The sequence below is a fragment of the Pyrus communis genome, chromosome 16 (assembly GCF_041283825.1).
Source record: "Pyrus communis isolate YQ-2024b chromosome 16, ASM4128382v1, whole genome shotgun sequence".
Lineage (NCBI taxonomy): Eukaryota > Viridiplantae > Streptophyta > Magnoliopsida > Rosales > Rosaceae > Pyrus > Pyrus communis.
This window is the reverse complement of record NC_142580.1, coordinates 15,052,461-15,077,299: the sequence shown is the minus strand read 5'-3', so window position 1 is coordinate 15,077,299 and position 24,839 is coordinate 15,052,461. Positions and strand designations below refer to the sequence as shown.

The 24,839-nt window shown below is 36.8% G+C and overlaps 2 protein-coding genes across 2 annotated transcripts; both read right to left on the bottom strand.

Annotated features, from left to right (window-relative positions):
* Positions 1-6,716: 6,716 nt before the first annotated feature.
* On the bottom strand, positions 6,717-13,161 carry LOC137732372 (PH, RCC1 and FYVE domains-containing protein 1). Its single transcript, XM_088688267.1, has 9 exons — positions 12,736-13,161; positions 11,932-12,018; positions 11,700-11,789; positions 11,480-11,566; positions 11,290-11,394; positions 8,656-10,707; positions 8,388-8,534; positions 7,743-8,200; positions 6,717-7,132 (listed from the first exon to the last, which is right to left on the bottom strand). Exons 1-9 carry the CDS (start codon positions 12,781-12,783, stop codon positions 6,961-6,963), a joined length of 3,246 nt encoding a protein of 1,081 aa, XP_088544393.1. The 5' UTR covers positions 12,784-13,161; the 3' UTR covers positions 6,717-6,960.
* A 535-nt stretch (positions 13,162-13,696) lies between these two features.
* LOC137731676 (uncharacterized) lies at positions 13,697-17,900 on the bottom strand. The gene is made up of 7 exons (XM_068470858.2): positions 17,478-17,900; positions 17,289-17,372; positions 16,982-17,142; positions 16,036-16,153; positions 15,513-15,648; positions 14,791-14,969; positions 13,697-14,190 (listed from the first exon to the last, which is right to left on the bottom strand). Exons 1-7 carry the CDS (start codon positions 17,799-17,801, stop codon positions 13,954-13,956), a joined length of 1,239 nt encoding a protein of 412 aa, XP_068326959.2. The 5' UTR covers positions 17,802-17,900; the 3' UTR covers positions 13,697-13,953.
* Positions 17,901-24,839: the final 6,939 nt, after the last annotated feature.

Here is a 24,839-nt window from a genome sequence, read left to right as displayed (position 1 = left end):
AAATTTTTGCCATTTTTTTTCTTTTTTTACCCTCACTACTATTAACAAAAAGAAGGTAAAATAGTAATTTTGTACATTTTAATAAAATAACAATTATATTCCTATTTTTTTTATTTTACTCTCTTTTTATACTTATTTTTTCAATTTTACTCTTACTTTTGATACACAATATTTATATAAAAAGAATAAAATAGTTTGCTATTGCTAATAAACAGAAGAAATGGACAGATATTGGATTTAAATCTTCTGAAATAGAACACGCAATCTAATAAATTAATAATAAACAAAATAAGTCACGTTTTAGAATATAGTTTCATTTCATTTGTGTTTAATTTCACTTCATTTAATAGTTTCATTTCATTTGTGTTTAATTTCACTTCATTTAATAATTTTTTACAAAATAAAAATAATAATTTTGTGGACATCAGACAACAAGTGGCATAAATTTCCAAATACTGACTTTTAACCTAAGATAAAAATAATAAATTATTTAGAGGATATAGTTTCTAAAATTAATTATTAAAAAATGCCTAAACAAAAATTGATAAGTCCCAACGCAAGACTCAACCACCTATACCAAAACTCATAACTCTCTCAACCTGCCCACACACACCAAGTCATGACTCTCAATCCTTTAATCTCAACCATCCACACCAAACTTCCCTCTCTTCTTTTTCTCTTTTTTTTTTTTTTTTTTTTTTTTTTTTTTTTTTTTTTTTTTGGGCTAGAATCCACACCAAACTCATAATTTCTAAAAACCAATTTAAACTGGTTTTTGCAAACAAATGTGAATTAAGAAGTTCAACACTGAACTACCAACAATATTGTTTGTTAGCACAATACAATATCAAGATGAACCTGCTAGCTATCCACAGGCACAAGTTCAAGAAAAAAAAAAAACTATCTACAGGCAATAAATGATCATTCTAGTTTTTTGAATGTATTGGTAATGCTCGTTTGTCAAACAAATGCTTATACTATCAAATTAAAAGTTTGACTCACGTCTTAAAATAAAAACAGTTAAATTCATAGTATGACAGCATCCAGACAATTTAACCAGAGATTAATATTTGATACAACTTTATGTAGGTATGATTTTTTTCCGTCCCAAATTAATTGTAGCACAAATTAATTTGTATAAATAATATATAAGTAAATTAATTTTTACAAACAATATATAGGTAAATTAATTTATACAAAAATAAATATCTAGCTATATTAATTTATCTTGTTTAATTTTCAAGGGATAGGTAAATTATTTTTATTGCAATATATATAGCTAATGAACCAAATAAAAAATAATAGGGGAATTGGCACAAATACCGCTTGGACTTTTGTTGGTGTGCGGATCTACCACCTGAACTTTTAATTTTTATTATTTACCACCTGAACTTTGTATTATGTTGCAATGTACCACCTACCTTTTAGAAATTTTTAATTAACATGTACAACATGGGGCTCAATTTTTTTGCTAATGTCAATGCCATTTGGTAAATAAATATGTATTAGTTAAAAGTATTATAAATTAATATAAAAATAAAAAAAAACTCATGATACCTTTCTATCATCAACCAGCCCACCTCCCCCATTAGAGTGTTGCAACCGTCGTCCTGCGACGCCCAGGGGGGAAGTTGGTGGGAGAGATTAAAGGGGGGCAAGCGCAGGAGCTACTGCCATTATTGCACACCTGGGGTCCACGTCAGCCAAAATGTAGGGTTTATTTGTCCACATCATCAAGTAATAGAAATTTAAATAGTAAGTGATACATTGCAACTTAATGCAAAATCTAGGTGGTAAATAAAAAAAATAAAAGTTCAGGGGTAAGTACGCACACCAACAAAAGTCTAGGTGGCATTTGTGCAAATTTCTCAAAAAATAAAATAAAATTTTCTTTATGTATATAGCTATAATGAGGAGGTAAATTTATTTTTACAATATATTTATTCTAAATAGATACACTAACATATAGATAAGTACATTAAGGGCTAGTTTGGTGTTTGGTGTTGCTATGATTTAAAAAAAAAAAAAAATGATTCTGCTGTACTATGAGAATAAACAGTTGTAAAATAAAGTTGTTAAGTGTTTGATAGAATTTTTTTTTAAAGTGCTTTTAATAAAAAAAAAAAATAGTGTCTTAGTGACACATCCCGGCCCGGGCGGGACCACTTCCCCGGCCCGACTTTACTGTAGCACAATATTGTCTTATTTGGGCCCCCAGTGCACCCTCACGGTTTTGTTTCTGGGAACTCACACGAAAACTTCCCAGTGGGTCATCCATCATGGGAGTGCTCTCGCGCACTACTCGCTTAACTTCGGAGTTCCGATGGAACCCGAAGCCAGTAAGCTCCCAAAATGCCTCGTGCTAGGTAGAGATGAGAATATACATATAAGGATCACTTCCCTGGGCGATGTGGAATGTCACAATCCACCGCCCTTAAGGGCTCGACGTCCTCGTCGGCACACACGCGACCAAGGTTAGGCTTTGATACCAAATTGTCACATCCCGGCCCGGGCGGGACCACTTCCCCGGCCCGACTCCACCGTAGCACAATATTGTCCGCTTTAGGCCCCCAGCACACCCTCATAGTTTTGTTTCTAGGAACTCACACGAGAACTTCCCAGTGGGTTACCTATCATGGGAGTGCTCTCGCGCTACTCGCTTAACTTCGGAGTTCCTATGGAACCCGAAGCCAGTGAGCTCCCAAAAGGTCTCGTGCTAGGTAGAGATGGGAATATACATATAAGGATCACTCCCCTGGGCGATGTGGGATGTCACAATAGCACGATATTGTCCGCTTTGGGCCCCAACACACCCTCACGGTTTTGTTTCTAGGAACTCACACGAGAACTTCCCAGTGGGTCACCCATCATAGGAGTGTTCTCGCACGCTACTCGCTTAACTTCGGAGTTCCCATGGAACCCAAAGCCAGTGAGCTCCCAAAAGGCCTCGTGCTAGGTAGAGATAAGAATATACATATAAGGATCACTCCTCTGGGCGATGTAGGATGTCACAATCCATCCCCCTTAAAGGCCTGACGTTCTCGTCGGCACACACGCGACTAAGGTTAGGCTCTGATACCAAATTGTCACATCCCGGCCCTGGGGGGACCACTTCCCGGGCCCGTTCCACCATCGTAGCACGATATTCTCCGCTTTGGGCCCCCAGCACACCGTCACGGTTTTGTTTCTGAGAACTCACACGAGAACTTCCCAGTGGGTCACCCATCATGGGAGTGTTCTCGCGCGTTACTCGCTTAACTTCGGAGTTCTCATGGAACCCGAAGTCAGTGAGCTCCCAAAAGGCCTCATGCTAGGTAGAGATGTGAATATACATATAAGGATCACTCCCCTGGGTGATGTGGGATGTCACACTTAATGTTTGATAAACTTTTATATAAATTGCTTTGAATATGTTAAATGACTAAAAAGAATGTAGTATTTAATATGATATAATAATTGTCAAAGATAATAATGTAGGGAAAGATTGTAATTTTGTAAAACATGTGGGGTATACTTGCCATTTGAAAAGTTCATTAAATGAGCATTGATTATAATGCTTTGAAAAAAAAAACACTTTTTTAGAAGGATGGTAGACCTGCTTTTGCTTTTGCATACTTTTCTACTTTAATTGACAATAATTTTATAAAAAAATAATTTTTTTTTTCTGTTTTACCAAACACATTTGGTAACATCCCACATTGTCCAGGGTGTGGATCCTGTAAGCCTTATATGTATATTCTCATCTCTACCTAGCACGAGACATTTTGGGGGCTCACTGGCTTGGTAGAGATGAGAATATACATATAAGGCTTACATGATCCACACCCTGGGCAATGTGGGATGTTACAATCCACCACTCTTAGGGGCCCGACGTCCTCGTGTCACATCCCGGCCCAAGCCCCCACCACAACCTGAGCCCGACTCCACTGTAGCACGATATTATTCGCTTTGGGCCCCTACCATACCCTTATGGTTTTGTTTCTGAGATCTCACACGAGAACTTCCCAATGGGTCACCCATCCTGGGATTGCTCTCGCATGCTACTCGCTTAACTTTGGAGTTTCGATGAACTCCGAAGCCAGGAAGCTCCCAGAAGGCCTCCTGCTAGGTAGAGATGAGAATATACATATAAGGCTTACAAGATCCACTCCCTTGAGCGATGTGGGATGTTACACATTTAATGTTCCAAATTTTTTAATAAATTGTTTTTTTTTTTTTTTTTTTTTTTTGAAATCCTAAACTAACCCTAATTACTTTTACAATCCATTTTGAACCCTAAAACAAAGTTGTGGTGGTCATTGATAAAAAAGAAAAACATTTTTGAGGAAAAAAAAAAAAACTAATCAAATAATAAATTGTAGGGTAAATTACATTTTACTACCTCAAGTTTGAGGTTTGAGGTTTATTACAACCTTATACAACATCTTCAAAACATTTCACTTTCATACCTCAAGTACTATTTTATTTCAATATAATACATCTGTTACATTTTCCATCCATTGATCCGTTAAGAGCTAACTTGGCTACCACATTTGTGCCACGTGGCTTAAAAAAAAATTTATACATTAAAATATTATAATAATTTACCCTATTAAAAAAAAACATCGAAAACCCAAAATCCCATTCCCTCGTCCACCTCCCTCTCCTCCACTCTCTTCACCTCCCCTCCCATCCAAAAACCCACCCCATCCTACCCCACCCTCACCTCCCCCGCAACCCCCCATCCTACCCCACCCTCACCTCCCCCGCAACCCCTCACCCCACCCCCACTCTCTTCACCTCCCTCTCTTCCACTCTCTTTATTGGCTTTAAGCAAGTTTGTACCGAGATTCCGGCGATTACCCACTTCTTGCCTTCGAATTCCATGCCTCCGTCCACCACATGGGACTTCTTCGAAAAACCCATGTCTCAATTTTTGAAGAAATCATTGTTTTCTTCGCCAAAATCCAGCCAAAACAGAGCAAGAACAGAGCAAAAAATAGGTAGGATTTTGATGTGAGAATCATAATAAATTGAGGAAAAAAAAAGATGGGTTTTGATATGGGAATCGAACAAACCAAGAGAACAAGCTCAAAGAATCGAAGAGGGAAATAAATGAGCTAAAGGGTTTTTGGGAAATGGGTCTCTAGGGGTGGGGGGTTGCGACTTGCGGGGGGAGTAGGGATTTTAGGTTTTCAATATATTTTTTTTAATAGGGTAAAGTATTATAATATTTTAATGTATAAAAAATTATTTTTTTGCCACACGGCACAAAGTTGGTAGCCATGTGGCACAAATGTGGCAGTCACGTCAGCTCTTAATGGATTAATGGATGGAAAATGTAACGGATGTATTATATTGAAATAAAATAGTACTTGAGATATGAAAGTGAAATGTTTTGAAGATATTGTATGAAGTTGCAATAGACTTCAAACCTGAGGTGGTAAAGTGTAATTTGCCCTAAATTATAACATAAATCCCTTTCTTTTTCAATCTGCATATAATTAATTGTATATGTCAAAAATGTAATTAAGGGTATTTTAGATACCCAAAAATTGCAAAATGTGTGAAGTAAATTTTTAATTAATGATTTTGCTTATTCGGAGCCTAGTCAATGAGTTTTACTCATGTAAGAAAAAAAAAAAAAAAAAGGAGTTTTATGTAAAGAATTTGAATTTCAGAGACTAAACACATATTTTTAGTAATATTAACTACTATCAGTGGCAGATCTAGGATTCTAACATCGGTTGGTCCTAATCAAGAGACGTTAGGTGGTACTCCGACAGCGAGCTGGGGCGCCTATGCGCCTAGATGGGGTCTAACCAAAGGCATAGACGGACTAAGTGGATTTAAGTAAACTTATTATGTACCATACAAGTAAGTACCTTATACTTACAAAAAAACTATATTTGTATTGAGAATTTGGAGTTTATTATTTTAATTAGGTTTATTATTCAATTATAATATACGAAAATATTAGAATTTTTGCTTTAGCATTTTAGTAAATTTGATGGTATGAGATGAAAATGCAAGTAACTACAAGTTCATAGTACTTTACAAAACACTTTAAGATGTCGTATGAATTTATAGGAATTTTTTTTTAAATAACGATGTTAAACATATATTATAAAAATAGAGAAGTGTTATTGGCACTTCAAAAATCTCATTCTACATTCCTCACAAGTGTATTTTTTCTTTCTTAATATAGAAAGTTTGGAGTGTAGAATGAGATTTTTGGAATGTTAATAACAATTCCCTAAAAATATTAGTTGAGTAATACACCATTCCTTTGGTTATTAAATTGTTAGGGTAACAAAATCTGATTGGAAAACAATTAAAAGAAAAAAGAATAGGGAAATGGGAAATGGTCACGTGGGAAATGGAGAGAGAAAGTCTTTATTCTTCTTTGTAATCAAGGTCCAAGAACAATATAGCCATCTTCTCTGTGTTCCACTTTGTCTGAAATTAGATCTTTCTTCTTGGTTCTTGGTTCAAAGCTTCTGTTGTAGAACACCTACACAACTATGGTGGTATTCTCTCTTCCACCACATGTCCAAACCGTTGGGTGGTCTCGGAACCACCCGAGTCCAAGAGTGGATCCTCCTTACTACTTACTATACATATACGTGGGCCAGACTAGTTGATCAGGATTATGTGCATGTGCCCGCCCCCTCCCACTAAAGTTGGCATCCCCTTCCCCGAAAAGATTAGATAACCGTAAAAAACAGAAAATCAAATTAAAATGGATGAAATAATTATATTGAAGCTCTTCTTTTCAAGGGAGGAGAAATTCTCTCAATATTTCCTTTCTCCTCCCAATATTTCCGCTAGAAAAAAAGAAGAAGATGTTGCTCTATTTTGTTCTGTTCTGAACAAAGATAAGTTTACACCCAACTGATTCATACACTGCCATTCTAAAGCAGATCCTTTGATCCTACTTACCAAATTTCTATACCATACTGTAAGAGACTAAGTTATGAACTAAGTCGGGGAAGCTGCGGCTGCCTCGCTGTTTTCCTCCGGCGGTAAAGGACTGCTGGTTGGTGGTACACTCGGAGCAGGACTTGCACTCGGCTGACTATATCTCCTAAGCAGCCTATCTTTGTTATTTTTCCACCATGCTTCTGCCTGTTCCGAATTAAACTTTCGTTTGCTGCAGAAAATATTTGAGACCGGTGTGAGAAAATTAGAAGGGAACTGCATTGAAATGATCCAAGACTTTGTTGTGTGTTACGCTTATCATAAACAAAGTTAGCATATGGAAAATAAATGAAACACAAAACAAAACGGCTTTCTGATAATAATTTATAACAAGTTTTGTTTCAATTAGTATGCGTACATGTCTAGATCGTAAGCTTGATATACATTGTTGATCAGTTTACAAACATCTTAAACTTTTGAGATCCATTAGTTGTAATATGGCATCGTAGCTTGTTAGACAGACACTGAACCCTATAAGTTTAAGCTGTTAGATAATGAGTCAACATTATATACCTAGCTAACACGTTCACTCACGTGCAGCCACATTCTGCACGTGGAGAGGCAAAGAATGAAGACAGAAACACATAGGTGCAATCCCAGTGTGCAGCTTGAAAATGAAGAAAGCAGTGGGGAATGAGGATCGGAAGTTTTGAACTCAGGACCTCGTGCAACGAGAGCTCTGATACAGTGTTAGACAACCACTGAACCCCAAAAGCTTGAGGGTCCAGTGGCCGTCTAACACAAACATATAATTACTGAATGTTATAAGATCAAATATTTACCTGAATTTAACACGCCTAAAATTCCTAGTACCATTTTGTTGTTGAAGGAGAGTTACATAAACGCCCGGTTCAAATTGTTCAATGACTTCCTTTTGTCCTCTATGCGACGTTGATGATTCAGGTGACCTCAAGCGGTTTTCTGAGATGTTTTGAGGTTCAGCCTCTGCAAAGTCTTCTGCTCTGTTGTTTTCTGTCCTCAATGTTGATGATTCAGGTGACCTCGAGCGGTTTTCTGACCTGTTTTGAGGTTCAGCCTCTGCAGAGTCGTCTGCTCTATTGTCTTCCATTCTAGAAGACTCAACAACCAAGGAAGTTCTATCAGCTGCATAGTGTTGGCCTAGCTCTGAGCTTGAGCTTCCAATATTCATGTTCATAAAATCTTTAGCTTGCGTACGCAATGCTTTGAAAGTATCGCTGTCAAAAATCTCAGGAGGTATCTTGTCTTCCCACCCCCTCATCTGCAAGATAAAGAAAGGACAGAAAGCACACAGAACATCAGCATATTTCACCGATAACTGAATGGCAGGGCCATAAAAAGAGTAGATTTTCTTTTCCAGGTCATTGTTATGCTGTCAACGGAAATGTTCATGCCACAAAGAACAATTAGAAAGAGTGACATTGTAATATTGAGTAAGTTTTATAAACCTGTTCAGCGATGGACTTGACAAGTTCTTTGGCAGCTCTGCACTTAGAGTATTGTTCATTGGCTAATGAGCCAGCTTCTTTGGCATGCTTATTTAGTTTTCGTATCTCTACATCTTGAGCATCACACTTCTGCTTCAGACTTTTAACCTGAAGTAAAGAGAGGAAAGTTTACCTAAAGAAAGGTGTCTTGGTTTTGACATTTCTATACCACAAGCCAATATAATGACGCAACCAAAAATGTTAATTTTTGAAAGGTGTAGAATAGTACCTGGTTTTGCAACTTCACTACTTCTTGAGTCAGAGTGTCATTTGTCCTCTTAAGACTGTCAATAACACTCCTAGAGAATATAGGAGTTGTAGACCGGGGAGGACTAGGTCTCCTCGAATATGGTGAAGTAGATCTTGAATTGGGCTGAGGCAGCATTGTCATGACAGGCTTCAAAGCGTTTTGAAGTGCACTCAATGAACTTGGAAACGGAATATCTTTTAGTGGTAAAAGGGATGGAACTTGGGAAGCCCTGACTATAGAAGGGGACTCGGATCTGACACCCCCAGGCTTCATGGACTTGATCTCAAGGTATTTAACGGGTTCTGTAGTGGGAGAGAGAAGAATCCTTGAAGATTTCACCTCTCCCCTATTTAGAAAATCCCTGCTATCCATTGAACGTGTGATCGTAGATCTCCTACTAACATTGGAAGCATTACCAGCCTCGGCAGCTTTAAGTTTTGCATAACAAGCATCGCATACACGGTGTGGTTTTCCAGGGGTCGGGGCCAATGCCGCCCTCAGTGCTTTTTTGGAACTACAAGCATGGCAATGGACTAGTCCACAGTTATAACAGTTATGCCTCTTTCTAGTAAAACCAAATGTCTGTCGACAGCCTGAACAAATTGATTGATCAGCTCCAGAGACCCACTTATGGATGCATATACTAGATGTGAAGTTTGAGCCACACGATATGCTTTTCACATGCTTATCTTTCAGGGCTTCAACCAAAGTTGGAGTTTTCCGGTCTTCAGTGTCCCCGTGTCCCAGCCTTCCATTAGCCCCTCTTCCCCAAGTGAACACTTCACTTCTTGATGTCAGGACAGCAACATGATATGACCCACAAGATATTTCTTCGACAAACTCACCAATCAATCGATCCTGTACTAAGCAAGGTACTTTCCCGTCAGAAGTTGGACTGCCTAGCTGACCATAAGCAGTTCCGCCCATGGTAAACACATGACCTGATGTGGTGAGGGCAATAGTCATAGTGTGTCCACATGCTAGCTGGTGGAAATTATAGTCAATAAGTGAAGAGACACAGGTGGGAAGCAGATAAGTTTCCTTGCTTCCGTGACCCAAACGATGTTTGTCACCATCACCCCAGGTGAACAACTTACGAGATGAAGCATTTGCACCAGACTGGCCCATAACCTCTACAATTGCTGCAGTATGCCAAACTCCGCATGCTACTTTTATCGTCTTTAGCCCATTCAACAACTGCACATCCCTTGGATACGGAACACTCTCTCGATCTCCATGGCCCAAAACACCAAACGCTCCATCTCCAAACGTGAACAGCTTTCCATTTGAAGTTGCCAAAGCTGAATGCCACGTGCCACATGCAACAGATAGAACCTGAAGTCCTTCTAAAGGACCGGTAACCCTTTTAGGTATCCAGTGGCTAACATCTGTTCCAAGACCAAGAAGTCCAGCATTATGTGTACCATCACCCCACGTAAACAAATCACCTGACGTAGATACAGCACATGTATGGTACTCACCACATGCAACAAATTCAATGTTATTAATTGCGAGGAACTCAACAAGGCGAGGACGACTAAAGTCTCTATCAATCCCATGACCAAGTCTTCCCCCAGATTCCTCTCCCCAGGTAAAAACCTCCCCTTGCCTTGTTACAAGAGCAACATGTTGCACACCACAAGCTATCTGCTGAACATCAAGAACAACATTCGACTCCAAGGGCTTTGGAATCAGCACATCGGTTTTTGTAGGGATTGAATTTGTGAACCCATCAGGTCCATTTCCATCAGACCAGATCTCTCCCCAAACATAAACATCTCCTAGTGATTCAATGTCATCAGGTCCTGACCCTCCACTTGAACAGCTAGGAGTGCTTGAAACACTAATTCGAAAACCATCTCCTGCACTTGTTCTTAGTTGCATATTTGCACGTTCTGAACCCACATCTGAGCCTGAAAAATTCACTGATTCACGAGAATCAACGGATCCCCTACCACGGGCAATGCTCGAAGTGAACTCTAAGGCCGCACCAAAAGGACGACCATTAACAGATTCAGCACAGTCTTGCAACTGAAAGTAAAGCAAGCAACTACATTGAATCTTCTGAAAACATATTAATGCAGAACAATTCTGAGTGGATCCAGACAATTGCGCTGCATTTACTTTGTCAATATAAGTGCTAGTCAAATCTTATCCCAAGAAAAATTAATGTTCCTGAATATGGTGAGGGATAAGTTTCATCTGCAATTGCTAGACATCCCATACTACTCTACTTCCTGGATAGTTTTCCGTATTTTTTTTTTTTAAAGGCTTGAGTGGCACAAACCTGTATCCTCTAATACATATTGCGTAAAAGTTTCCTTTTTTATTTCATGCGGATAAATGTTCATAATTTAGTAAACAGCAGACTAAATGACAAACAATTAAATATATAATGCTTGTCATGCAATTTTGTGGCAGATATTTTCTCACCATCTGCAGGTAATTTCACAAGAAATATTCAGCCCTTTTTGAGGGCAAAAACTCATATCAACTAATTTATTATACTCATTACAAAATTAACCTTTCGAACGATAAGAAAGAACTAGGAACCATAAAAACAAGTACAAATATAAGCAGTTATAAATGCGTTTTGTTAAAATAGAAACTTACATCATAAATATCACTCTTAGTACGTCTACTACGTTGTTGTCCTGAAGTAATTAGTGCCTTAAGGCCAGCAAACCATACCTCTGCCTCAGCTTTGTCCTTGCAGATCTATAAAGATGATTGCTGAGTTTAAACTTTCCGTCTAAACTGACCGTAACAGAAAAACTTGAAACTAATACTTGATTTTACTTACCAGATCAAGTGTTCGTTCACCGTTGTTATATAGAAGAGAAAATGACAAGTAATCCTTTTCTGGGCGCAAATACCTTCTAAATACAGCCTATAAAGAAGCAGTAAAAGTATTTATTCTGTCAACTAGGACACAACAGCATTTCAAAATTATACAGATGCACAATCAAAAAATTTGAAACACCACAATATCAATTATTTCTTGGGAGTTTTGTTTAACTCACCGTTCTCTGTCCAGGGATAATTCGAGAGACAGAAGCTAATTTCAGAGTTCGTTCTTCTCCATGTGAATACCAGATTAGTGTAGTTTCATCCTGTTAATAATATGAAAATTGAAGCCATTCAAGCAGTTAAGATATGTAGTAATGACTGTGGAGATGCGCAGCAGGAAGAAGGTGTAACATAAAAAACGCATTCAAGTGGTTAAGAATTAAGATGAGTAAAGGAATTACTCACAGTAGAAATTCTGAATGAACAAAGTTTTGGCTTCCCTTTCCGGCTATACTTGATTAACTGGGAACCTTTTTTTAATGCAGTGAGTGCCTTCATGAGAAACAGAGAGGAATATTAGGCGAAAAGTACTGCCAAAGCACACACAGATCAAAATCTTGAATATATATATATATATAACCATATCAAAATGATAGTGTGAAAGGGTGTAGTCTGAAGAAAAGGCAACATTTTCACTGCTAGAAATTAAATTTTGTACAAAGATATTGGGTTTTCATCAATTCCCTTTTTGAATCGAAAAGCAAATTGTTCGAGTGATGCAGGTAACTTCAAAGGAGTAAGATGGTCAGTGTATGAGAAAAGGGCTTTTTAATCGAAATATTCATACATATAGATGCTAGTTTCATCCTCCTCCTCTCCTTTTCGTGTGTGCAGTCCATTAAATTCTTAGTTTGACGTCACAATTCGAGTCTCTTTTTCCTCTATGTCATCCTTCATTAGTTGAAAACTTAGCAAAATACTAGCATTTACATTATTCTTTGTCTGTTTAGAATTGGTTTTGTAGCAATTTCAATATACATACGCACTGATCTACCTAATACAGTATAACCGTATCGTCAAAAAATAAGAGTCTGACCAAGATTTCATTCAATTACCGTGTTTTCGGAAAGAAAACGTAAGAGGGTGAGTAAAACAGAAAAATGTATGCAAACCGGAAAATGTACGAGGTCTCTTTGTTTTCTAGGTAAACAAAACCAAACACCAAATAATCTGAAGGAAAAGAAAAGAGGGCAGTGATGGGAAACTGACTTGTTCAATATCACGCTCATGATTCCCATAGCTAGCAGGATCTGCCATTCCATCTGAAACTTGCGTAAGGAATTAAACGCCGAAGAAGAAGCAAGCTCAACGGACAACTGCATCGGCGACTTCCCTTCACCAGTCTTCATAGATGCATATGCTTTCTCCCACTTTGGCCTCTCATCAAAATTCCTAGTATCCTTCTAAACAAGAACCATATACATTCCCAAAACAAAAAACTTGGGAGCCTCAATCAGTCACCAACTTGTCGGAAATCAATAGCTTCTCCAATTACAAAGCGGCCCCCCTGACGAAATCTCACGGAAATCAATTAACCACCTCATATATTCACCGGAAAATTCTGCAAAAGATGTGAATATCGAGTTTCTGAGCGCTTTGGCGAATTGGGTCTTGCAGATTGACCCTGAAGACAATGCAGATCAATAAGAGAGAGAGAGAGAGAGAGAGGAGTGGGAAATGAGAGGGCAGTAAGCGATCTCAACTGTTTAGGATAGTTTGCAGGTCAAAAGAAAAGAAGGCGAGATATTGGCGCGCCTCTTTCTCTTCCTCCACGTCCCACCAACGAGTTAAACTACTTTTCAAAAATATAGTTGTAAGAAAATGCTACACTCAACCCGAGTCTGCCACGTGGCTTGATACGGAAAGTGAAGAATAAACAGGGGCCGATGGAGGAAGGCATAATTCACTGCAACATGGATTTGGCGACGATGCTTTGGAAGAACAATGTGAAGAGACTCTTGAAGGTGCACGACTATCGTCGGTCGGAATCCTTTGCCAACAACTCGAAGGACGCTCTTCTTGGACGGATTAGAAGTCGAGGACTCTTGTTCCAGAAATCACGAAATTCGTGCCAGACAACAGAAAACAGGGAGCAAAACATTGGAGTTAAGGATATGAATTTTAAACATGATGCAACCAGACATAACTTTCAATCTATAACTCAGACATATGCGATCCAGGCTCTCATTTGGAGGAAAATATACAAGGTTCAATCAAAGGACAGAAACACTGGAGGAAAATACACAAGAAAAACTACAGGGATACATAATGACCCCAAAGGGGAAGTTGAGGCTTCTTCTCTCATGGTTTTTGGTCACCGCAAAATCGGAATTGCCCACGCCAACAAGGGATATCATCGACGTTCGATCATTATCTTAAGCTGATGTTGCAAGAAAAGTAATAATTACACTTCCAAAGGCCACTTTTTCAAATGGTAGGGTCTTTGTATCTCTTGAAAATCTCTTCAATATCAGCCATCACTTCTTGCGGTAAAGGCCTCTCAGTCAACAGAAAAGCATCAATATCTTCCTTCAGTTGGGTGACAGAAGTTGCACCAACGATTGAACTTGTCACAAATGGACGGTCCCGTACAAATCCAAGTGCAAGCTGAACTGGAGTTAGCCCGTACTTCTTGCCTAGCTCGATGTACTTTATTGTTGCTTCCTAAAAACAGAAACAAGTAATAATTAGGCAGACAACCAACCAGCAGTAATGAAATTATCCTCAGCAATTCATATTCAAAACATAAAGTAACTCATCAAGAACGGAAAACAGCCTTTGTCCAAAAGATCGAGGAGTCCAAAGTTAATTTCATACTCGGAAATACTCCGAAGTTCAGCCAAGGCTTTAATCACGTGCGAAACAATCTGCGCGGTTGTGGGTGGTAACCAAACACTTTTCAACCTTGCTTTAAAACTTGGTTAAAAGATGGTGCTAAGCCTGCTAGTTAGCACTCTTAAGTCCTAACTTCCAGGCCCTTAATTGCAGAAAATGCAAAATTTTATCAATATTTGGCGAACGTATAGCAGTTCAAAAATGTTTCTCAAACAATAAACAAGTTGCTTCCCAAGTGACGAAAAGTCCCTGTAAACAATCTGCTGTTCCCCAACAAAATTACAATGTAACACCGTGATGATAAATCCCCACATCAAAGGAGTTCATCTGTTTCTAAGATTATAAAATAACTATATAATATGCATGTTATTTGGATTTAGCCATGTTTTACATGATCTACACTCTACGACATGCAAGATATTAACATACCCTAGAAGAAGACTTGTTATATCTTTCCATGTAGCTGGGGAAGAGGTTTAGCCTCCCTTTTTTAGAAGCTTCGGAAGTGCTATCTATGTACTTCCCACTCAGTGATCCACCAGCCAGTGGAGAATAAGCCAGCAAGCCAATGTTGTAATTTTGTGGGTGGCAGACTTCAACAAGGTCAACTGCAAAGAATCAACAAAAGAACGACAAACTCATTGGATTAAGAGAGTAACATGGGAAACTAGAAGGGAGAACGTAAACACTAAAAATTCTCAACACACACTACAAAGGTGCCGACAATTAAAGAAACGGGTTGGAATCTGGATAGACAGCCCAACCAGGTCGACATCAATCAAATGAGCAACTATCGGTCAAGCAAATATCATTAACACTCAAACAAGTCAAGTCGTGTAATGTGAACAAGTTATCAAAGATTAGTTAAAGAAATGAAAACAAGCTGACAGCAGGCATTCATCTAACTTAATCATATTGCTCAAGTGTGGCTCATGGATCAGCTTGTAACTAGTAATCAAAGAAAATGGAGACATTTCCCCTACCACTTTAGATAAAACTTATCTCAGAACATAATCTGATATATCAACTAGCATATTCACATGATAGATAACCTATCAAACAGTTGGTACAAGAATAACCATCTAAAGAGAAATATCAACAGAAAATTTAGTTGTCAAGTAATATTTCACTCCTCATGGTATGTGACTTACTTTCAAAATGAGTTCTAACTAGAAGACTGTAACTGTTTTGGATACTGACTATCTTTGGTAGCCCTTCAACTTTAGCTGCATGTACAAATTCCATCACTCCATATGAAGTCTCATTAGAAACACCAATGTAGCGTACCTAGAAAGTTCAAAAGGATTATATATCATGTAAATTTAAAATCTTAGAATTTCAAGCTATACAGAACAGGTGACAGTCCATTTATTTAACAACACTCATTAATCATCTAAGAACTTATATATTCAAGAATCAAAGATTCACTCTTCCTCCAGTTACAAGTATACCAATTCATATGACAACAATATGTTTCATCTAAATCGATGCGGTTGCGGCTAGTGATTCACTTACAAACAAACTCACGAACACTATGATACTATTTTTCCAATCCACATTATAACAGGTCTTGAAAAATTTAATAATTTGTATCTAACTTCCACTTCTCATGCCAAGTGCTTTAATATTGAGCCTGAAAGTCAAAACTTTCATTGGTTTGAATTGTTATGTTACCTTTCCTTCGTCAATGAGTTCTTGAAAAGCCTTCAGTTGCTCCACGAATGGTACACTTGGCCTCCATTTTGAAAATTCATATGAATACCCACCAAATAATGGCACATAGCGATCTGGCCTGCATAAAATAAATTATTTTATTTTACGAGAGCCACCACATTAAACTACTTAAGATCCAGATTCTCTTCTGAAAAGGGAAGGAAAACATGTTAATGTGGCATTCCAACACATTAAATATGTGTTCTTGGTTTAGCTTGATTCGTCTTTACCCTGCATTTAAGTGGTTCTAATTTCTACAAATAGTAATTATTTCAGCTAATATTTGATTTCTAAAATGTGAATACTCTTGGACGGATTTCAGACAAAATGAACGGAGAAAATAGATTTTTCATGTTATTCTCTTTTTATTATCATCACTTCTTGCACTCCCAAACTAGGTTAATTAATGGGTTTCCAATGTAATCATTCAACTTATTTATTTACTACAAGTTACTTGTGAATTTAACACACAAAATGGACAAGCATATCCAATGATGAGCGAAGTGCTAATACGCATCACCACCTTCCAATTATCATCAAAAAGGTTCTCAAGCAGAATGGTTGGCTTCATTGCTGAATTAGGAGAAGGTGAAACGAAAAGTAAGTAAAAAATGCGAAAAGGTTCTTACTTCTTACAGAAAAAAGTGATCTTCAGTTCATCCATACAAAATGGTAAGAGTTACGAGAAGCTGAAATGTCTAATACAAGACAGACTAAACAGTTCTCCCAGTCCTAAACTAAGTTGAAGAGTCGTTCTGTGATACAACAAATGGGTCAAGAAAAGAACAATTTTGCAATTAGAGCGTGAAGGTCCATCTCCTGTAATGCTAATTACAATCACAAAATCATTTGAGAATGTAGCATGTTAAAGCTTGTATAACGTGTGGAATTTGGTCGATAAACTTACCAATGAATTTGTATTAAATCAATGTAATCTGTCCCAAGGCGCTTTAGGCTTTTCTCTACACTTTCTCTAATGTTTGCTGCATCCACCCGCAAAACCGTGGCATTGTCACGCAAATGACTTGACCTCTCTGAATAGCCAGCTAATTTTGTTGCCAAAACAACCTATTTGGAAAATATTATTGAGTTAGAAACACAAAATCTATCTCTTGCAATATATTTAGCATGTTATGTTATTAGATTGCGATAACAATTGCACCTCATCCACAACATTCTTACTGCAAATCTCGCAACATAACATGTCCGAATACCTTATCGCGGGGTTGAGACTTGAGCCAACTGCCAATGTAGCGATCAGTGCTCCCCTGTGTCTCCTTCTTCATGGGAATTGGGTACTGCAACAGCAAAGATTTAAACCTTAATCAAAACCGAGATAAAACGAAATGAAACGAAACAAAGCACAATTGAAGCCATTAATCAAGCAATTCACAAGCACTCACAGCCTCGGCAGTGTCCAATGCGTTAATCCCATTTTCAAATGCGTAGCTGAGAATCTCATGAGCTTCTTTCTCTGTGTTTTGCTCGCCGAATGTCATGGTTCCGAGAGTGATTTCGCTAATTACAAGGTCCGAGTCCCCGAGCTTCCTGTACTGCAATGGGGTCTTCAGGTTTTGCTTGGCATCGGTGGTGACGGCTGCTTTGATGATGGAGCTCCTCCGCCCCCGGAAGCTTCTGGGTCTAGTTCTGGGATGTGACCACGGTGCCGGTGCCGCTGCCGCTGCGTGGTTGCAGCGAAAGGTAGTGGAGCACGAGGCCAATGCCATGGCGACGAATAAGGCTTTCTTTCTCCGGTGATGAGGTGTGTGTGACTGGTGGTGATCTTAACTGAGAGGAAGTAGTTGGTTGGGTATGTGGGCCGGACCTCCGTAATTGGATTAGCTCGTCTTCACTGACAACCTCTAGGCCCAATAATTCGAATTGTAACCAAAAAAATAAAAAACAAGTAAATTACAATTTACCTCCTCAAATTTGGCGTCACTTATAATTTTATACAACATCTTTTAAACAAGATACATTTACTTTTATTTCAGTTTAATTTCATACCTCTGCTAAAAAAATTGTTAAATTAGCCGTTAAGTGATGATGTGATAATTGTAAAATATGAGTAGGAAAAAAATAAATAAATTTGAGACATTAAACTTGAGAGAAGAAATGGAAAGAAGTGGACGAGGGCGGTGACAATATGCAGGGACGGGGAAGAGGCGGAAGTTAAACAATGGTGTGATGAACTAAGGAGATGATTAAAATAAAATAGGGTTTAGAGAAGGTGGGTGGGGCCCACTTTGTTTTAATTCAATTTTTTTCTTGAACTGTATTTTTTTAATAGTTAGTTATTTTTATTTGCTACGTCATCAAAATAAATGGGTATGATATTTTCACGTTATCATTTAACGGTTAAATAGATAATTTGATTAATGGATGTATAAAATTGCATTGAAATGATAATAAATGTATGAAATTGAAATGTTTTAAAAATGGAGTGTGAGGTTGTAATTGCATCCAAATACGAGGAAGTAAAATGTAATTTCCCCAAAAGAAAAAGCACGATCGTATTGCCCACCCACAATAATTTTTAATTTAACGAAGCCTTGTGATTGCAAAGTGGGGATCTTACTTTATTATGGTAGAGATATATAAAACAAATTTAATTTAACTTGCATCAAGGTGCATAGGAATAATTGGTTTTCGTCACTACGGTAAACCGTCATCTACATACATAATTTGTACTTACAAAAGAGAGAGGGTAAAAGTTACCGCGCCTATTGGATAGAGAGGGTGAGAAAAAGGGGGAGGAGATGGAGATGGAGATGGACAAATATAGGAGATGGGTATGGAGATGGAGATGAACAAGTTTGAATTGAGAGAGAGAGAGAGAGAGAGAGAGAGAGAGAGAGAGAGAGAGAGAGAGAGAGAGAGGAACAAAGATAGAGATAAAGGCATTCGGAATTTGTAAAAAGAAAATTCTGAAATTTAGGGGTGGGCACAGGCCAAGCCCAAACTTGTTTTAAAATACAATAGAATGGGCCAAATTGAGTATAAGGATTCTGAACTTTGGAAACCTAACTCAGTTCATTTGAAACGGACCGGTTTCACGGGTTCAATTACACTTTTATTGTCAGACCATATTATTTGAATGAGAAATTTTATTTGAACTCATCTAACCTCTTTTTACACCCAACTTACTCTCTTCACCCATATTGTTTTTTTATTAAATAATTAATATCTCTTTAAACCCAAATATATTACCTAAACTACCCTCTCAAATCCAATTTAAAATGTAAAATTATTTTTACACACATTCTCTTTATAAAATAATATCCCTAATTCAATGTTTTTTTCCTTTTTTCAAAGAGGCGTCCTTTACCCCCTATAATTGCATCTGTCGTATAGGACTAGCATTTCCATGGTTGTTTTTTTTTTTTTCTTGCTACCACAACCCATCCATATACTTGGGATCCAAGAGATCATTCCATAGACTTGAATTTGCCAAGAGAATGTTATGCAAGCTCCAGTTCAGTCCTTTTTAAATTGAGCATTTTCATGTACTTTTTAAGAAACTTTGAAGTGATATATAAGGCTGGGTGTTTTGCTGCTATGTTAATAAACAAGTAAACAAATTGGAGCTATTTCGAATAAAAAAGGTGCAAGACATGCCACCCCCTAGTTCGTGGTTAAGGTTAAGCAATCTTTATTTGCACCAATAATCAAGTTTTATGTCTTTGCATTACTAATCAAAAGTCTTTGCACTGGTGTTTTGGGGCGCATACAGACGACAAAGAGAAACAAATACAATATAATATAAAAAGTATGAAATTTAATCCAAAGAAGAAGTAAACAAACAAAATATCCATATATCGAGTCATACCTTAGTTGGAGGATTAAAAACTTCAAAATCACCATCCATCAATAGAAAAGCTTGTTTTTCTCTATCAGAGCTATTATGATTTTAGTTGGAATGAACGCAAGATAAACAAAGAGTGATGCTAGGGTTTAGTTATAGTATGTGGGTCTATTGATAAATTTGATTTTTATTATTAATTTGATTTTGTACTTAATAGTAATTATGCAATAGGGTAAAATAGACAATTAATATTTAAAATTTAAGTTGAGTGTAGAAAGAAGTTAGATGGGTTTAAATAAAATTTACCTATTTGAATAGGTATATCTGTATCGTCTCCTTTGTAATTGTAAATATTGCCGACATGCATCTTCAACACGCATTTCCAACATGCATCTTCTTTCGATACAGAAACAGAACCCTAAAAATTCTACCGACAAAAATAATAAGATTCTATGGGAAAAGCTACCAAACAAAAAAAAAAAAAAACAGAGCAATTTGAATTTGTAGATATCAAAACATCCCAAAAATAGAACCTCAATTTCCAAATCCAAAAGGAACCCAACTCTCAAAACTTCAATCACAAACCCAAACATGCAATTCTATTGTACACCCAAAATGGAATTTTTTAACCAAAAACTTCAAATTTCACCTTTACAAAATAAAAACTATGTTCAAGACAACAAGATCCCTTGCACGGTGACTCAGTGTTGTAGTCCTTGTTCATCAAGTCTACAATAGACAATACAAAAAATCTCAATTCAAACAAAAACCCTAATTTGAAGCAGCCCCAAAATTGAATAAAAACCCTAATTCAAAAACCATAAATTGAAGCAGCCCAAATTTGAGCAAAAACCCTAAATTTCTGAATTAGAAACCCACGCAATTCAAATACACCTAGGGATTTGCAGGATGATGGTGAATTTCTCGATGGCAGGGATGGGGTGGTGGTGGTCATAACTTGCAATTGGGAGGACCGGGCAAGAGATAGAAGATGATGGTTAGCTGCTGTAATGTTGACACAATCGAGGTTGAGGAGACTCAATCACTCTCATGGAGGGAGTCTAGTCATGTAGGGGTGGTAGCTGGGAGTAAACTTGACATTTTCTTACACGACCCGTTAACATGATACGAAAATAATGGGTTTTGGATCAGCACGATAATTAATCGGGTCGTTATCGAGTCACCTGTTAAGAACCTATTAATAACGGGTTCTTAATGAGTTTACACGTGGGCAACCTGTTTCGATCCGTAAATAATTATTTTGATGATTTTAATGTTAAACTACTTAAAAACTTATTTTAAAATACAATAGCCATAGTGTACATATTGTATATTAAATATGTATTATTGTTTTATTATTCTATATAACTTAAATTGTAAGTTTTATTTATTTATTTATTTTTATTATGAGAGTTTCTTATTATTGTTATTGGGATAAATTTTACTTGACATATTGTCCAAAATCCAAATCAACTAGTATAGTATTAATAGAGGTAGAAATTCAAACTTTCAATTTTAGAGTTAATGACCTAACAAAGTTTTTACTCTCATACAATCATAATCATAAATGTTTTATCCTCTTAAAGGTGAGATTAAAATATTAGAAAACACATTAAAAATAAAAATATCAAAGTAATTAAAAATTACCAAACACATTAAAACATTGTAATAACTAATATACAAGTGCAAAAAAAGTGAAAAAAAATATGCAAATACACGTGCTCCCATTCTCTACGCTTTGTAGATGGGTACATCGTGTTTGAATTTTTAAAACCCGACAAACCCTCATGAGTAGTATTTTTAGGGGAGGAGGTTATGTATCTTTTATATAATACAATATCATCGTTTTATTTCTTTTCATAATTATTTTTGGTATTCATAATTTGAATGGTTTACAATGTTTGGTTTTTCTATGCTTAGTTTATGTGGAAGAGAGTGCTAATGTGGAAAGTCTTACTGAAAACATCATCAATATAACTCTTGCAGACAATATATCAAGTCAGAATTCTAATACCATTTCTTTTAGTGATTAATGAAAATTGAAGGGTTTTATTGTCGAAAAACGTGCAAGGTTCCATAACCTTTAAACTAACTCCCTTTACCTTACATATCCTTCAACGTTTGATATTTTGTAATGTACTAATTGTTTTTCATTGGCTTCTTATTTTGGGGTATGTAATAATTGAAATACAAATGCGTTATTATGTTTTGAAGTAATATTTATGTGACAATGTGGTACATATATACTAATTTAGTATTATGTTTTTCATTTGATTATTTATTGGATTAAAATGTATTTTCTTTAACGGGTGACGGGTTAGGTCATATTACCATTAATATTAATGGGCCGAGTTCGGTTCGGATCATATTATCTGTTCATTTTAACAGGTATTACATGACACAACCCGTTAAGATCTCCGTTATGGCATGAAAGCGACACAAACATAGAAAACACGATTTGAATGCCAGGTCTAGCCAGGAGAAAGAAATGATAAAGTGGGGAGTGGGGAGTGGGGAGTGTGGAGTGGGCAGATTGAACAAGTGAAAAGTAAAATCCAATCCAATGCTGGAGATTTACTGATATTGAATTAGATTCATTAATTATATGTAATAAACAGGATGGTATGAAAATCCTGTGATACTAAAATTTTGGATCGGCCATGCGTCGTAAATACCTTGGGCCCACCCAACCTCGTTTCTTCTCTACTAAATATGGACTAGCCCCGAACTTGTCCCGACCCGCGGGTATAACCCTCATTTACCCACCCCTATTGAAATTTGCCTATTGTGGCTAGTGAAGAGAATTTTGAGGTATTTTGATGGATTTATAAATTCATGAATTTTGATAGAGTTTAATTGATTTTTAAATATTATATGTAAAATTTTAAGTAAATTCCTTTAACTTCTTAGGTGAAGAGGTAAGATTTGAGAATGTTTAAAATATGTTATAAAACCTATCCAATTTGATAGAGACAACTTTCAGGGGCTAAACGGTAATTGACAGATGATGACTCAACTTGCTTCAGAAGCAAGGCTGTGGCCAAGTACTCATGGTAACATGTGTTAGCTAGCTTCAACAAGCAGAGCCAACACACAATCCACCAAACTGAAATAAACACAAACAAGAGCAGTAAAAGCAAGATACATGGTAATTAAGTGCATGTACATAATCAAAGATTCAAGTGAAGTTACTTATTAGTTAACCTTTAGAGCTAGCTCTGAGGGTGTTCAAGTGGTGCCACCGCATAAGGCTCCAATTCGGAAGAGCCCCCAATTTATGATTCTATTTTATCTTTATATATATATATATATATATATATATATATATATAAATCTGTAACAATTTTCTAAATTGTTTTCTGAGTGCAATTGTTTTGAGCGTCTTATCCGTGTGCACCAAGTGGGTGCTGAGTCCTCCCAATGACGTTTTTAGTGTTTTATTAAGTTTTTTGGTATTTAAAAGCATGGTTTTGTGTTTTATTTAATTTTTTTTTTTGGCATATAAAAGCATGGTGTTTCAAACCCAAAAACATAAGGATGCAAATAGGAGATTTTTTTATTTTTTATTTTAATTATCTCGATTTATACATAATCATAAAAATTAAAGTGTAAAAGAAAACATAGCAACCAAAGTTAGACTTTCTAAAGGCTTTTATGTATTTATTTTTGAGTACTTAGAAATAAGGAGTTTCGAACTCAAAAAAATATCCACAAAAAAGTACCTAACCACCACACCAATTTTTTTTTCTTTATCTCAATTTATACATAATCATAAAAATTAAAATGTAAAAGAAAACGTAGCAACCAAAATCCTATATTTTCTAAGAAAAACTAATGAAAAGAACTTGAAAACTTTTAGTTTTAATGATAAGGACAAAATAAAGGGTAAAGTGAATAGTACCAGGATTGACTTTTTAATGTAAAAATGTGATTTTTCGTTAAAGTGAAGAGTAACGTGAGTTTTTCGTTAAAATTCCCTATTTTCTATGGGTCTCTTAGAGTTTCGCACAGGCCCCCAAAACCTCAGGCCTGTTAACCTTATTCTATTTCTCAGTCTGCCTACTGCCACGCGTTCTATACCTTTGGGATTGAAATCCTACTCCAGTGGCCAAATAGTTTGGCACAAAAACTGTTTTTCCTTATAGTGCTATTTCTCTGCCCAACTTCCCTGCAATACCGTGCCATATTAGTAGACTTCTATAACTTTCCTATGTCAAAGAGATTTCCCTGGTCTACATCTACTTAGATCAAATTACCATATTTCCGAAAAGGAGTCAAGCTTGTGGTATAATTGAATATATCGAGTGGTATTGCAATTCTCATTCAAAGTTCCAACTTGTACAATTCTAATGTTTCCACTGTTGAGATCGAAAAAGAAGACTGTACTTTCATATTTGGGGTAGTATCCTTTGAAATACCTACGACTGATCACGCAGAGTACCCATGAAACAAAGAGGAGTGAATTTTTTTATCCTGTTAGGACTTACCTTGATGTGGATGTTGTAGTCTTTCTCCCACGAGTTTCTTCCTATCATAATAATTCTTCAACAACCATATATCAAATTGGTTATCCTTTGTTACTGAAGACATGTTGGATGGTTAACGATCATTTCCAAGTTAATCGTGTAGGGTGCGATCTTCGTAGTTTGGCAAGTTGGGACGAGTAGTCAATTCGAACTCTTCCTTTCCAAAGTCGAAAGAAAGAATGAAGTTCTTGTATACATTTCCATGATCAGAAAAGAAAGCAATCATGGTATGCCAATGCATTTTATGTATGCAGAAACATAACTCTTATACAACAAGGATAAACTGAGGCTAGTAGAAGCAATTAATTTGTACATGCACAGTTGCAAAAGTCGGGCACTTGACTAGAATACGCGACGTCTTAGATGCAGTCGGCATGCGAAATGGTGATTTTGTGGGAGTTTGGTGGGGAGGTCTATCAACTGCTTCGTGTTCT